Source organism: Microtus oregoni, unplaced genomic scaffold (assembly GCF_018167655.1).
Source record: "Microtus oregoni isolate MIOR12 unplaced genomic scaffold, Mior012 000052F_007, whole genome shotgun sequence".
Taxonomy (NCBI): domain Eukaryota; kingdom Metazoa; phylum Chordata; class Mammalia; order Rodentia; family Cricetidae; genus Microtus; species Microtus oregoni.
In genome coordinates, this window is record NW_024543819.1 from 114,684 (window position 1) to 129,224 (window position 14,541).

Below are 14,541 nucleotides of genomic sequence, written 5' to 3' on the forward strand. Positions count from 1 at the left end.
TGTACCAAGCCTGTTCATCCTCAATACTAGGATATCCTCCCTCCCTCCCTCCCTGTCTCCGGGCTCCTGTGTGTGTGTGTGTGTGTGTGTGTGTGTGTGTGTGTGTGTGTGTGAGAGAGAGAGAGAGAGAGAGAGAGAGAGAGAGAGAGAGAGAGAGAGAGAGAGATTATGTTTAAGAATTATGTGTTCTGAGGGCTCCAAAGCTCTAATATACTAACAAACAAACAAACCCTACTTGTTTCCTGAAGAGGCATGAGAACATAAAAATAAAAAAATTGCTCAATATTCAACTCCATTGCATAGGGTTCCTCTTTTGGGAAAATGAAAGATTTTTCCAACTTTTAAAATGCCAGAATGGGCCAAATGCCTAATATGTACTTACTCACTAAAACAGACTTCTTTAAGCAAATGGGCTCAGAGACCTTCCAAGGAATTAGGATCCACTCTAGAGTTCTTTAGACATACCTAGCTGGATCCTCCACCCCCAACTAAGAGTCACTCTGAACCAAGTCAAGCCAGGCAATTAAAATGAACAATCTGTTTTGAACTCAAATTCCAAACATGGTCTGGAAAGAGTTTTTCTAACAGTCACCCCAGGAAATAAAGATAACCAAGAAAACCAGTTTTATCAGTAGGTCTTTGCTAACAGTGTTTACTGTTACTGAATCAATTCTCATCTCAGTTAATTCAGGTACCAGATTCATGAAAAGTGCAGATTCAAAGACATTATACAAGCCATGTTAAAGAAGAGGAAGAAAAACACATTCTAAGAATATAAAGAATTCACTCTGTGCTTACTATAATTGTTTTCTGGTTCAAGGCTAAAAGTATATTATCTATACTACGCATAACAAATTCTTTTTGTATCTCCCAGGTTACACTGTTAAAAACTTAAGACCAGAGTATAAATTTCTTACTTAACATCTATTTGATTAAAGCCCAACATCAATTTCTAGTAACAGCATTAAGAAATTTCAAACTCTCAATCTGAATCAAGTTTTTACACATCTGTGTTTAAATGCTCAAAATATCTAGATTACTTTGGAACTAAAAGTATATATATTATTTTGATAAACATGGAATGACCTTTAATAGCATGTTATGTTTACATATATACAAAAGGTCACACCATTGTAAGTGTGCTATGGAACAATCTTTGTACACTGTAAATACATATTGCTCCCATTGATTAATAAAGAGCTGACTGGTCTACAGCTGGATAGGAGAGACTGGCTGGGGTATCCAGATTTGGAGGATGCTCAGAAGAAGAAGGGCTGAGCCTCAGGAATTGCCAGCTGACACAGTGGAAACAGAATGTGTACAAAATGAGGTAACAAGCCATGAGCCACATGGCAACAAGTAAAGGAATAGAAATGGGCTAATTTAAAATGTAACCTAGTTAGTAACAAGCCTAAGCTATTGGCCAAGCATTTGTAATTAATAAGACTCAGTGTAGTTATTTAGGGACCTGGCTGGCAGGACAGAAAACCTAAGCTACAAATGTGATATAACTATGCTATATAACACGAAAATACTCTACAGGAAGGAAAACATACTTTTCTATGCAAATTTCATCCTCTTTGATAATTTTTTTTTTCCAAAATACTGAATAAACCATAATACGTATGCTTTGTTTCCTGAGATTGTTCTCTTTGGACTAGTCTAAATTCCAGTTTGACACTAACCATTATTCTTTAACCCCTAAAATGAAGAACACATGGAAAACGTGATAGGCTTGTGCCTTCTATTTTAGGGAAATGCTGGTCTCTGGGTTGAAATCTTAACTCATTTTTTTCCATATCCCATCTTGTGGCATAAATATTTATATAAATACTTTTCAAAAAATTCTAAAATTTATAGGTGGAGACTGTTTGTTTGTTTCCCAGACACCCAGGCCCGAATAATCATACAGAAACTATATTAATTACAACATTGTTCGGCCAATGACTCAGGAGTATTTCTAGCTAGATCTTATATCTTAAATTAACCCATTTCTATTCATCTGAGTATCGCCACAAGGCTGTGGCTTACTGGGTAAGGTTCTCACTGGCATCTTTCTCCTTCAGCCACTGCATGGTGTCTCCTTGACTCTGCTTACTCTCTCTTCAGCCTAGCTATATTCTGCTAAGCCACTGGCCAAAACAGCTTTATTCATTAGCCAATAAAAATAACACATACACAGAAGGACATCTCACATCAAATATTAATGTAACATATGGCTCAAGGGAAAATCCACCCCATCATCTACTGCCTTAACAGATACGTCTTATTATCCTTCTGTATTTATTTTCTCTTCTTTTGTTACATGCATAATGTTTTGCATTCTTTGAGTCGTGTTTCTATAAGTACTCTAGGCTGGTTCTGAACTTGCTATGTAGCTGAGGATGACCTTTGATCTTTCTGCCTTTACCAGCCAAGTGCTGGGAATACAAATGTGTATCACTATGCCTAGTTTTAATGCAATATTAGTTTTGAACTCTGCTTCCTTCAATGAACAATGACACAAGAGTTACAAAACGAAGATATTTAAGACTTATAATGGTATTAACAGGCATAATTTACTTAACCATTTGCACATAGCTAGACTTTAAAATTTGCTTCTAGGGCCTGGAGATAAAGTTCAGTAACAGAGCACTTGCCTAGCATACAAAAGGAATGTAAAAGGCCCTGTTTACTTCATTCCTGTAAGACAACAGTAAAAATAAAAACATAAAAAAAACTTTTCAAGGCTCCTCCTAATATTTGTTTCTATAGCAGCATGGAATAATATTTTTGTGGCTTTTATACTTTGATCTATTTCTTTGTGCTATTTTCATGGAAACAAAGTATTACTTCATCTACAACTCTTTATGTGCTTATCAAGAGCTTCCAAAACAGCCTCCATTTCTGGAGAGAAATATGGCAATGTCACTTACTTTTTAAAAGGTTATACCCATTGGCCTAGAAATTTTACTTTAAAACATATCTTTGGGCCGGGCGGTGGTGGCGCATGCCTTTAATCCCAGCACTCGGGAGGCAGAGGCAGGCGGATCTCTGTGAGTTCGAGGCCAGCCTGGTCTACAAGAGCTAGTTCCAGGACAGGAACCAAAAGCTACGGAGAAACCCTGTCTCGAAAAATCAAAAAAAAAAAAAAAAACAAAACAAAACAAAAAACATATCTTTGGGGTCAACAAGATGGCTCAGTGAGTAAAGACACTTGCTGCCAAGCCTAAGTTCAATTCCTGGAACCCACATGATGGAAGGTGAGAATTGGCTTCCACTAAACAGAAACATAAACAAGTTCCCAAATAAATTTTATAAATTTTAACATGTTGCCTTAATTTGTTAATTTCCAAACAATTCTCTCACAAATTATAGAATATAAACAGCAATTATCAAACTAAGGGATTGTAATACAAGTAAAGTATACTTAACATCCTTTGAAAGGCATCAAAGGTGAATGCAAGATGACTGTCAATATACCACTAAATACCGCCATCTAGTAACTTCCCATGACAAAGCAACACAACTGCTTTCCCTCTCATTTGGGGGCAGGAACTCATCTGCTCAGCTCCATCAAGACACATAGCTAACAGCTCCCCTGTTATGCCTCCTGTGAAGGCTGCAGCAGAGATGGCATGAGTTAATTCAGAAAGCTACTACTGATGTATTATCCTTAAGAGGATTAAGAAATAAATCGTTCAAATTGTTTTCTAAAAGGCTCCATTCACTCAAAGAACCCAGTCTGAGAAAGGCTATAATAGGAAAAGTGTGGCCCTTTGTGAAAACATCCATGGGAAAGCTTTCTCTTGTAAACAAATTGCTTCATCACCAAAGCTCAAATGTTTTCTGTGTATTCCTTTTTCTTAACACTGATGATATGCTAAAGTTACAGGAAATGGGTTATTTTATTGATGAAAAATGTAAAATACAGTGAACAGCCATTTAAGATAGGACCAGAACAGATTTAAGATATTTTGGGGAGGGGGGATTCTTAACTCATTAGAGCAAAAGGAAAGGAATGCTTATCAGTTGATGATTAAATTGTAAAGTTAATTGTCTGGGATAATCACTTAGGACTGGAGGTCTCAGGTGTACTTATATACTAGAAACTTCAATGATCTTTATCATTTCATGTTTCTGAACTATATAAATTACAATTACACTGTCCATCTGGTCTTCCTTTTATATAGTATACATCTTTGATTTTGCTCCTATCATCATTGAAGGTACTCACATTCAGCAGCAGCATCAATATTAGTTATAGCCATTAGGTTTCATTTCTTGATTTAATTATAAGAAATTCTGGCTGTGTCTAACAGTGCTCTGGGACAATGGTCTGTACCCTGTCACTTGTATTTTAAATAAATGCTGATTGGCCAGTAGCCAGGCAGGAAGTATAGGCAGGACAACGAGAATTCTGGGAAGAGGGAAGTTTCAGTATGCAGTCATCATCCAGACAGAGAAGAAGCCAAACCCAGAGTGAGCAAGACGTGACTGCCTTGCTAAAAAAGGTACCAAACCACGTAGCTAACACAGACAAGAATTATGAGCTAATATAAGTTATAAGAATTAATAAGAAGCCTGAGCTACTAGGCCAACCAGTTTATGATTAATGTAAACCTCTGTGTGTTTATTTGGGACTAAATAACTGTGGGACCAGGGAAGGAAGCAACACACATAGAGCATTCACAAAAAGGGATTTGCAACTTTAAATCCTGCTATCCAGCTCACTGAAGGGCTTAGTGTTATATATGTGAAATGGTAGTTTCTCACTGCACAGTAAGGCAGTCAACTTGTGCAAAACAGAGTCCATGACTTATGACTCTTTTAGAGCTAACAAAATAGAAGTTAAGGAAAGAAATTAAAGTAATGAGAAACTGTGAAGGGCTTTTTCATCTTGCTCATGGCAAGTTTTAGTGTAAGGTGAGGGCAGCTGCCCACATGACTGTGTATGCCCTTAGGTAAGAGTTAGTTCGTCAGGGGTGCAGAATACCTTCCACCTACAAATACCTTGTAACAACACATACAGCAATTTCTATAATTAGATAAAAGGAATTACTCATTCAACAATTATTATCAAGAAAAGTCAGGCGGTGGTGATGCACACTTTTCATTTTAGCACCTGGGAGGCAGAGGCAGGTGGCATCTTAGTGAGTTCAAGACCAGTCTGATAGACAAAGCGAGTTCCAGGACAGCCAGGGCTGTTACACAGAGAAACCCTGTCTCCAAAAATATATAATAGTTTACTGGGGAGGCTCTGAAGGAAGAGATATTCTCATATCATGGTGGTTGAAGTATAAAATGATACAATACTTTGACTGGCAATTTACCAATATTAAATAAAACTAAAATCACATTGATCCTTTAAAGCGACCACAAATCTCAGTCACTTCTAAGAATTTATTCTACCATATATCTATATCTGCAAAATGAAGAAAGTTGTAGGTTAAACACTATAACTTCCTTGGGGAAAGTAAAGGACTGAAAGTTCTTCAATAGCCAGTAGTAAGAGATTGGGAAAGAGAGAAAAGAATTACAGTGTGGATCACAAAGAATACCGCAAAGCTGCAAAGAACAAATTCTTTTGATATGAAAATAAAGCTAGAATACACCTATGTATAAGCTACTTTCAAAATAAAAAATGGGTGGCTGGGGATCAGGCATGCGCAAGACTATATCCCCAAAACTGCCAAAAATTAAAAATAAAAACAGAAAAGAGGTATAAAAAATCCCTATCATTGGATTTAAAGAAATAGTAAATCATAAAAGAAACTTTTTATTGAACAGTTCTAGGAAGCTGCTAGGAAAACAAGGATTAGAAAGTAAGAACAGAACTTTCCTTTTTTTCCTTCCCTTTCTATTTTTTTCTTACTTTAGTATTTCAAGAGAGTTTTCTGTGTAGCTGTTCTAGAACTAGCTCTGTAAAGCAGGCTGGCCTTGAACTCGCAGAGATCTTCCTGCCTCTGCCTCCTAAGTGCTGGGATTAAAGGCGTGCATCACCACTGCCTGGCAAAGAACAGAATTTCTATACAAACCTTTTCATGTAGTTTTTCAAATTCAAAACTTAAGCCTAAGCAAAAAAGTATTTGTGTTTTAATGTTAAACAGATAATAAAATTCAGTCATTAAAATGACTATTATGTAAATACATTACAAGCAGAAAGGAGTAGAAGGAACGTCCCTAAAATTTTTATAGGAATTATTTCTATGATGGGAATATGTCATTTTTTCTTTCATTTTTTCCATGCATTTTTCCAAATTATCCATAAAACACATGTTTCTGCCAGAGCAAGGTAAAAGGACTCATTGTTCCAAATATTTCTATTTATAATGTACTTTATTCAACAACTGAATTTCAGAAGCTAGTACCCTTGCATGTATTATTCAGAGTATAAAAAGAAAATCAACACTCACGAGGACAGCACTATGGCAACGGCATCATTGAGGACACTTTCACCGAAGAGAAGAGCATAGAGTTCAACATCAACTTGGAGCTCATGGAAGATGGCAAGGACAGTCACTAGTAGACAGAAAGAATCAGAATACTTAGACATCACAAGCCCAGCATCTGTCCCTCAATAGCTGTTAGATATTATTTTGAAATGCATGTTTTCCCTTCTAACACTCTCTTACTGAATTACAGATTTAGTAATTTTCTGACAATATTTGTTCTTAATTGACTTACATGCAACACTACCGTTCTCAAAAACAACTGAAAATAATCTTGAAGGCCTGAGTTGCCCTATAGTCCTCATGCAAATTTGAAATCTGGTTTTGTACACTTATTTTCTATAAAGAATATATTCAGAATTTCTTACAAATTAGCAATTAATCTTTAATAAAGAAGAAAATATGAAAAGTATTCTTTCTGTAAAAACACCCCTTCTCCCTTGGAGCTTTACGACTTGCTTTTATTTAACCTGAAAATTGAAACCATACCAAGTTTAGTAAAGACCTAAGGAAATGAAAATGCAACTTCAGCTTTTTGGTTGGCACAAGATTTATGACCAGAATAACAACTGCCATATTTAACTGATGAAGAAGCCAATGTATCAGGATATTACAGGCTAAGGACATAAGCATAATACTCGCGTCTTTGGGGAAAGCAATTATATTGGAATTTTTAGAAATCAGATAAGATTGATACGATACATTGCAGCTTTCATTCCTGGGTCACATATTGCTCACCCATTAAATAAATCCAAGCAGATATGAAAAATTAATAAAGCCAGAAACAAGAGAGCATTTTCAAATAGGAAACATAAAAACAGAAAGTTTGTGTTTTAAAAGATATAATTTTTATTACAAAACACAGGAGTAGACATATCAAAGTGCAGATAAGTCACACATCTACATATACATGCATGAATTTCTGAAAAGCAAAGAAAAACTGGGGGCCAGAGAAGTGACTCGGGGGTTAAGAGCACAGACTCTTCTTCCAGGAAATAAGCTCTGTTCCAAGCATCCACATGGAGGCTTAAAACACTCTCTAACACCAGTTCCAGGGGCCCTGACAACCCCTTCTGGCCTCCTCCAACACCAGGCATGCATATGGTGCACAGACATTCATGCATGTAGAACACCCATACACACAAAATAAAGAAAAAATTAAACCCTTCAAAGAAAAAATTATTTGAGGGAGATTTTATTTTATTGTTTTAAGTGTGTGAGTATCTACTTTACATATACATCCGTGTACCATGTGCATTGCTGGTACAAACAGAGGCCAGAAGAGGGCACTGAATCCTCTGGAACAGGATAATTGGTGCTGGGACTTGAGCCTGGGTCCTCTAGAAGAGCAACTAATGCTCTTAATTGCTGAGTCATCTCTCCATCCCCAAGAATAGGATTTTATAAAGCAAACCAAAAGAAAAAAAAAGGAGAGTGGAAAAATACTGTCGAATTTTGAATAGAGAACCTATGGCTCAAACTTCTAAAAAGATAATGCAAAATAGTAGAACTAGAGAAATAACATAATTTAGAAAAGAAATTTGCCAAACTTTATCTAAACAAAATATTATTACTTGAGATAGTCAGGAAATACTTCAACTAAAACAAAACCAGAAGGTTGAAGTACTGTTGCCTTAGAAAGGTCAAGGCACCTGCTTCTATCCGAGGCCACTGGCTTCCTGAAAAATATAAGGGGTCAGGCTCGGTGCAGTCTATAAAGAAACAATATGATATCAGTTTTTAAAAACATTAAGCTACAACTAGGCATGATAGCTCCTCCCTATAATTTCAGTACTCAGGGAACTGGGGCAGAAGGATTACCATTAGTTGGAGGCTAACTTGGGCTATGAGTATCAGCTCACCTTGAATTACAAACAAAAGAAATCAAAACAAAATATTAAACTAAGGCAACACCAAGTTCAAGGAATGCCTGGGCTAGAGAGTAAATTAAAGGCCAGCCTTGGGGACTTAGTAAGGCTCTATATCAAAAGTCAAAAATATGAGGGCTGGGGCCACGGCTTAGTTAGTAAAGTACTTGCCATGCAAGCATGAAGACCCGAGTTTAAATCCTCAGCACCCACATGGAAAGGCGCATAACAAGTACACCTGTTATCCCAGTGCTGGGGAGGGAGACACAGGAAGACCCTGGAGCTCACTGTCCACCCAGTCTAGACATTGGTCAGCTCCAGGTTCACTGAGAGATCCTGTCTCCAAAATCTAAGGTGGAAAGGATAAAGGAAGACACCCACACACATGCACATACGTATACATATATTCACAGGAACACATGCACCACACAAAATTCCAATACAAAATTAATTAATTAACACCAAGGGGATTGGGGATATAGCTCAGCCATGGACTGCTTGCCTAGTATACATGAGACCCTACATTCTTCTATATATCCTCAACACTACAAAAAATAAAAATATTAAACCATACAAATGTCTGTCTGAAATGATCCTCTGGGAACTCTTTTTGTTTATTCATTTGGCTTTTTAAATATTCATTTTGAATCAGTCTCACTAGATAGCCCAGGCTGGAGACAAGTTCTTAAACTTCCTGCCTCCACTTTCAAGTGTGGAGATTACGAGCATGTGCCACTCTACCTAGTGAGCTCTAAGCAATCTTTTAGAATTCTCTCTAGCATATGGAACACATTTCCCCCCTTTCTATCATTCCCTGTGTTATTAGAGTTAAGAAAGGAATTCAAAGATAACCTTAGGACACGCGTTTCCATGGTGCTCTGTGACAATTAAAGAAGATGATTAACTCACAAGGGCAAAAGTTGAAACAGAACAAACCTCTACCAAATCCTGACTAATAGTAAAAGAAAACTTTGACCCCAGGATTTAAATCTTCAGTCTAGGGGATAGAGACATAGGTCAGTGACAAAGCACTTGCCGACCACGAACAAGGCTGCCAACACCAAGCAAAGAAGAGCAAAAAACCTTTAGTCTGCCCCTATTGCTGGTCTTTCTTCCAATTTACATTCATTACTGTCTGTTAATTGTACAAACTAATGGGTTTCACTATGATGTTTTCATATATATATATGTATATATATGTGTGTGTGTATTTGTGTATATATATAGATAGATAATGTACATTGATCAGACTCCTCCCACTACCATTACTTGTCCCTCTAATAAGCTTGTTTCCTCTCTTTCCAAATAACTCCCCTTATACTTCCATGGTTTTTCTTTTTCTTTTTTTTATTATTTTCTTGTTTTTACATCCTAACTAAAGCTTCCTCTCCCCTCCTCCGTGGCCCAACACCCCCCCCCATGGTTTTTCTTTTTAAATTTTGCTTTACAAGCAAGAAAAAATATGTGAAATTTGTCTTTTTCAGTCTGGCTTATTTCACTTAACATGATTTCCCGTTCCACCCATTTTTCTGAAAATGACATAACTGTATTTTTATGCAAAATAAAACTCCATGGTGTATATGTATGCATCTACGTGTACATGTCACACGTTCTTTATCATTTATTTGTAGATGGATACCCAGGCTGATTCTACAGCATGCTACTATGAATAGTACCACAATAAACATGGCTGTGCAGGTATCTCTGCAGTATGCTGATTTACAATCCTTAGACATAAAGGGGAATATATCTGGATCATAAAGTAGTTCTAGCTTTAGGTTGTTTGTTTTGGAGGAACTCCCAAACTGATTCCCATAGTGGTTGAACTAATTTATATTCCTTATAATTAGTTATAATTTATAACTAATAAATTAGTTTATTTATTAAACTAATTTTAATAAATTAGTTTATTTTTAACTAATAAAATTAGTTAAATTAAGTTTTTTTTTTTTTTTTTCGAAACAGGGTTTCTCTGTGGCTTTGGAGCCTGTCCTGGAACTTGCTCTGTAGACCAGGCTGGTCTCGAACTCACAGAGATCCGCCTGCCTCTGCCTCCCGAGTGCTGGGATTAAAGGCATGCGCCACTATCGCCCGGCTTAAACTAAGTATTTAAGGTTCCCTTTTCTTGAGGCTCTTACTCTGTACCCCAAACCATCCTCACACTCATAGCAATCCACCTGCTTTACCTTCTCAAATGCTAGAATTACGTCACCACATCCAGCAAGAGTTCTTCCACCCCATCCCACAGCTTTACCAACATATGTTTTTATTTGTTTCCTCGATGATAGACATCTTGACTGGGGTGAGAGGGAATCTCTGCAGTTTTGATTTTCATTTTTCCAATGACTAAAAGCATTGAACATTTTTAAAATGTACTTATTGGCCATTTGCACATTTTTTTGAGGAATATCTTATCAGTTCATCAAACAGCATAAAGATTGGACTACTTATTCCTTTAATTTTGACCTTACTGAACTCTTTATATATTCTGGATGTTAACCCCAACCATTTCATTCTAAATTTTCTACAGATTCTTCATTTGAATATAGCTGTTAGTTTACCAATACACATTTAATTTTTTAAACTTCACTAGCAATTAAATTTATTAATTAACACAAATTCTTAGGGATTTCACAATGAAATCACAAAGAAGCAAGCTTTGTCAATAACAATTTTATAGCCATAAGGCCAATTTTGTAAAAAAGCATTTTTTAATATTGAAGACTACTCCTATCAGCATAGCTGCCTTATAGTAGCCATTTTAAAGCTGCTTTCTTAGTTAGACATGGAGTTTCTGCCTGCAATCACAGCATGTACAATGCCAATGTAGGAGACTGTCAGGAATTTGAGGCCAGCCTAGGCTACGGTAAGGCCCTGTACTAAAAGAACAAAAAAAATAGTAAAAAATAGTAGAGTGCATGCCAAGGATGCACATAGCCCTGTGTTTGATCCTCAGTGCTGCACAAAGCAGGCGTGGTGGCACACTCCAATCAACCCAGCGCTAAGGGAAGACAAGTTCAAGGTCAGAAGCTCAAGCTTATCTAAATTATCCCTGGCTACCCAGTGAGTTACTGGCCAGCTTGTCAGTCTGGGCTACCAGATCCTGTCTCAATAAACAAACAAATAAAAGTCCAAATTCTTTTCTACTGTAAAATGCAGACAGTTGGATATAAACAGAAGATTTTCAGAGAAATGGTTGCCTAGAAATGCAAAAGAAAATATATAATCAATTTTAAAAATTATAACCTAGCTTTTCTTTTGTTATATTCAATCACTAGGATATGAAGACCAATTTAAATTTCTGAAGAAAATATTTAATAGCTCTAATAAGAACAGCATCAATTTGTGAACCAGTTATAGCAAATGTAATAAAAAAGTAAAACAACCAAATATGTGCTTAAACCAAAAGGAATGAAGTTTTTATTTCTCCACAATTGGAAAGCATAGTGCTAATCCTTATTCTATACCCTAAAGGAGCATCCACACGGGCTTTGACTGGAAACAGTGCAAACTGAAGCATTTCAGCTCCATTCCAAAAACATACCTGGGTCTGTAGCTGATACAATGGCACCAAACAGCAAGCAATCTGTAAAGTAAAAATCTCCTGCGAGCTGTCCAGTCACTTTCATCAGGGTTACACAGCCATACATTATGGACCTGACAATAAACACAGTCCTATATTATAAAAACGCCAACTACTAAAGACGTTAGAATAAAGGAAGGGTAAGAAAAGGAATCTACTATAGTACTCTGTCATTAACCCTGGGTTGAATTAACAAATACCTAAATATGGCTAATACTTTAGGTTTAAGGAAAGTCAAAAAACTTATTACTAATGAGTACCACAAAAGTTCTCAAAACACATTTGAGATTACAATAACACATAAACACAAGTCAAAGGTATTCTTTTAGGAAATCTGAAGCCTAAAAGGCATTTCAAGCTTCAAATCTTACCCAATAACGAAACAAGAAATCACTGTTCCAAGAAAGGCATATGCTAAGATAGACCCAAGGTTCCGGAAGAAATGTCTCTGACAAAAAAGAAGTTAAGCTTTGTTAGAATATCTACCAAGTATTGAGAAAGAACATTTTTCTATTGTACTTTGCTATGCTAATATTAAAAGAATCGTTCTCTAGAAGAAGTCAGTCAGAGAAAGCATTCTGGAACTGGCATAAATTTCAACATTTCGAAAAGGAAGGAGAATTTGGAAGACATGGTCTGTTTCTGAATTGGCAAGTATTAAGAAGTGCATGGGACATTTAAGACCTATCAAAGCATGGGAAAGTTAAGGCTAGTTAAACCAGAGGAAATGCAAAAAGCACTTACCCTTTTCAGACTGTAACCTGCGTAAAATATGATAGGAGGAAGCAGTATGTTGAAAAAGACTTCCGGGTCAAAAGTAACCTGTTAAAACACAGAATTCTTTGAGATTATTTCCTTCAGAATATCTCACTACACTATCAAACTATCGAAAGGAAAAAGGTTCAAGGTTAAAATGGTTAACAGCAGAATGCTTCTGAGTGAGCTTCAAAACATTTCATGTAGGAGTTTAAATTTGCAATTCTCTGCTGCTGAACATTTTATTTATTGAACATTTGCACTACTTCTTTTGATAACTATTCACTTCTTTGGCACATGTATTAACTGGATAAATTTTAGAGGATTTTTATGATTCTTTGCTTATCCTAGATTTTAACATCCTAATTCATATGCATTTGGCAAAGATTCTTGTCTCATTTAGCAATCTTTCTTTTCACTCCGTGCATGTGTGTGTTTGAGTGTGTGTGTGTGCGCGCGCACATGTACAGAACAATAGGAGAGGAAGACAAATTAGAGCCAAGTATAATGACACATACATATGAAAATGACATAATAAAACCCATTATTTTATATGCTAACTTAAAAGTAAATAGGGAATCTAATACTTCCATGTTTTAGGCACATAAATTTTGTGTTACAGTATAGCTATTTTCCTACTTCTCAATAAAATTTAGGGTGATAATGCTAAAATAATGAGTTATACCATTTCTATGGAAAATGTACAAAAATATTACATTAAAATTCTTAGCAGAACACAAATAATACACACCTGTAATCCCTAAATGTTGGGAACGGTCTGAGGCAGGAGAATTGCTATGAGTTCAAAGTCAGCCTGAACTACTTAGTAATAGACCAGCAAAAGCCACATAGCATGTCTCTGTCTCAAAACAAAAAAATTTAAATCTTAAAAAGTGGAAAAAGCATAAATATATTTATATAAAAGAGACCTAAATTCAGAAAGAGAATTCAGAGCTATACTTATCATTGACTAAAGGATCACACGGGAATCTCTATAAAACGCTACATAGCATAATACTGTAGTTAGTTAAAACTTTTTATACAACTCAAAATTTTCACTCCTCACAGTCGACTCATTTTAAAAGCTACTTATTTTAACAATGCAGATGGCCCTTTCTGTTCTGAAGGTTACAAAAGAATTTGATATGAACGCAATGCAGCTATCCACTTAACCATACAAACATTTTTAGACTGGACTTTTCCATAGCTGCTAAGTACTCTGGTTGCAAAGTAAAGTTTGTGGTTTTTTTTTTTTTAAAAACCATTACAGATAGGAACTGTGGTGATTTGAAAGAAAACCGCCCCTATAGGCTTAAAGGAAGTAACATTAGAGGTGTGGCCCTACTGGAGTAGGTGTGGCTTTGTTGGAGGAAGTGTGTTACTGGGGTAGGTTTTGAGGTCTCAGGTGCTCAAGGTAGTCCTGGTGTCTCTCTCTTCCCACAGCCTGCCCATCCTGCTGCAGAACTCTCAGCTCCTTCTCCAGCACCACATCCACCTGCACACTGCCATGTTTCCCTCATGATGATAATAGACTAACTTCGGAACTGTAAGCCAGCCCTGAGAAAAATGTTCTCCTTTATGAGCTGCCGAAGTTATGGTGTCTCTTCACAGCAATAGAAACCCTAAGACAGGAACACAATCAAGAGACTATAAAAATCAGGTACTGCTAACTAGAAGACAGGAGGCAAAGGGCGGGTGAAGACAGAGCAGTGTGTGAAGTGGTACTGAGCAGCTTCAGAGAAACTGAGCGGAATACAAGCAAGCATTCCCAGGAATCTTGAGCTAGTGAGACTGCAATCCAACCTCCCATAGGAAGCATGGTACAGTAACTGAAGCTCTTACTGGAACCCCAGAAGTTGAACCCAATGTATTAGTGTACCCTAAAGCAATAGGGCCATCTGCA

The 14,541-nt window shown here is 36.6% G+C and overlaps 1 protein-coding gene across 3 annotated transcripts in view; it reads right to left on the reverse strand.

The window, feature by feature from the left end:
* Positions 1–14,541, reverse strand: part of LOC121437418 (sodium/hydrogen exchanger 6) — a 71,921-nt gene that overhangs the window by 33,340 nt on the left and 24,040 nt on the right. For all 3 annotated transcript variants that reach the window (XM_041637309.1, XM_041637310.1, XM_041637308.1), the window contains 4 exons: positions 12,627–12,704; positions 12,254–12,330; positions 11,844–11,956; positions 6,396–6,501 (listed from right to left, as the gene is read on the reverse strand). In XM_041637309.1, the coding sequence (XP_041493243.1) occupies positions 6,396–6,501; positions 11,844–11,956; positions 12,254–12,330; positions 12,627–12,704 (374 nt within the window). The remainder of the gene's footprint in view (positions 1–6,395; positions 6,502–11,843; positions 11,957–12,253; positions 12,331–12,626; positions 12,705–14,541) is intronic.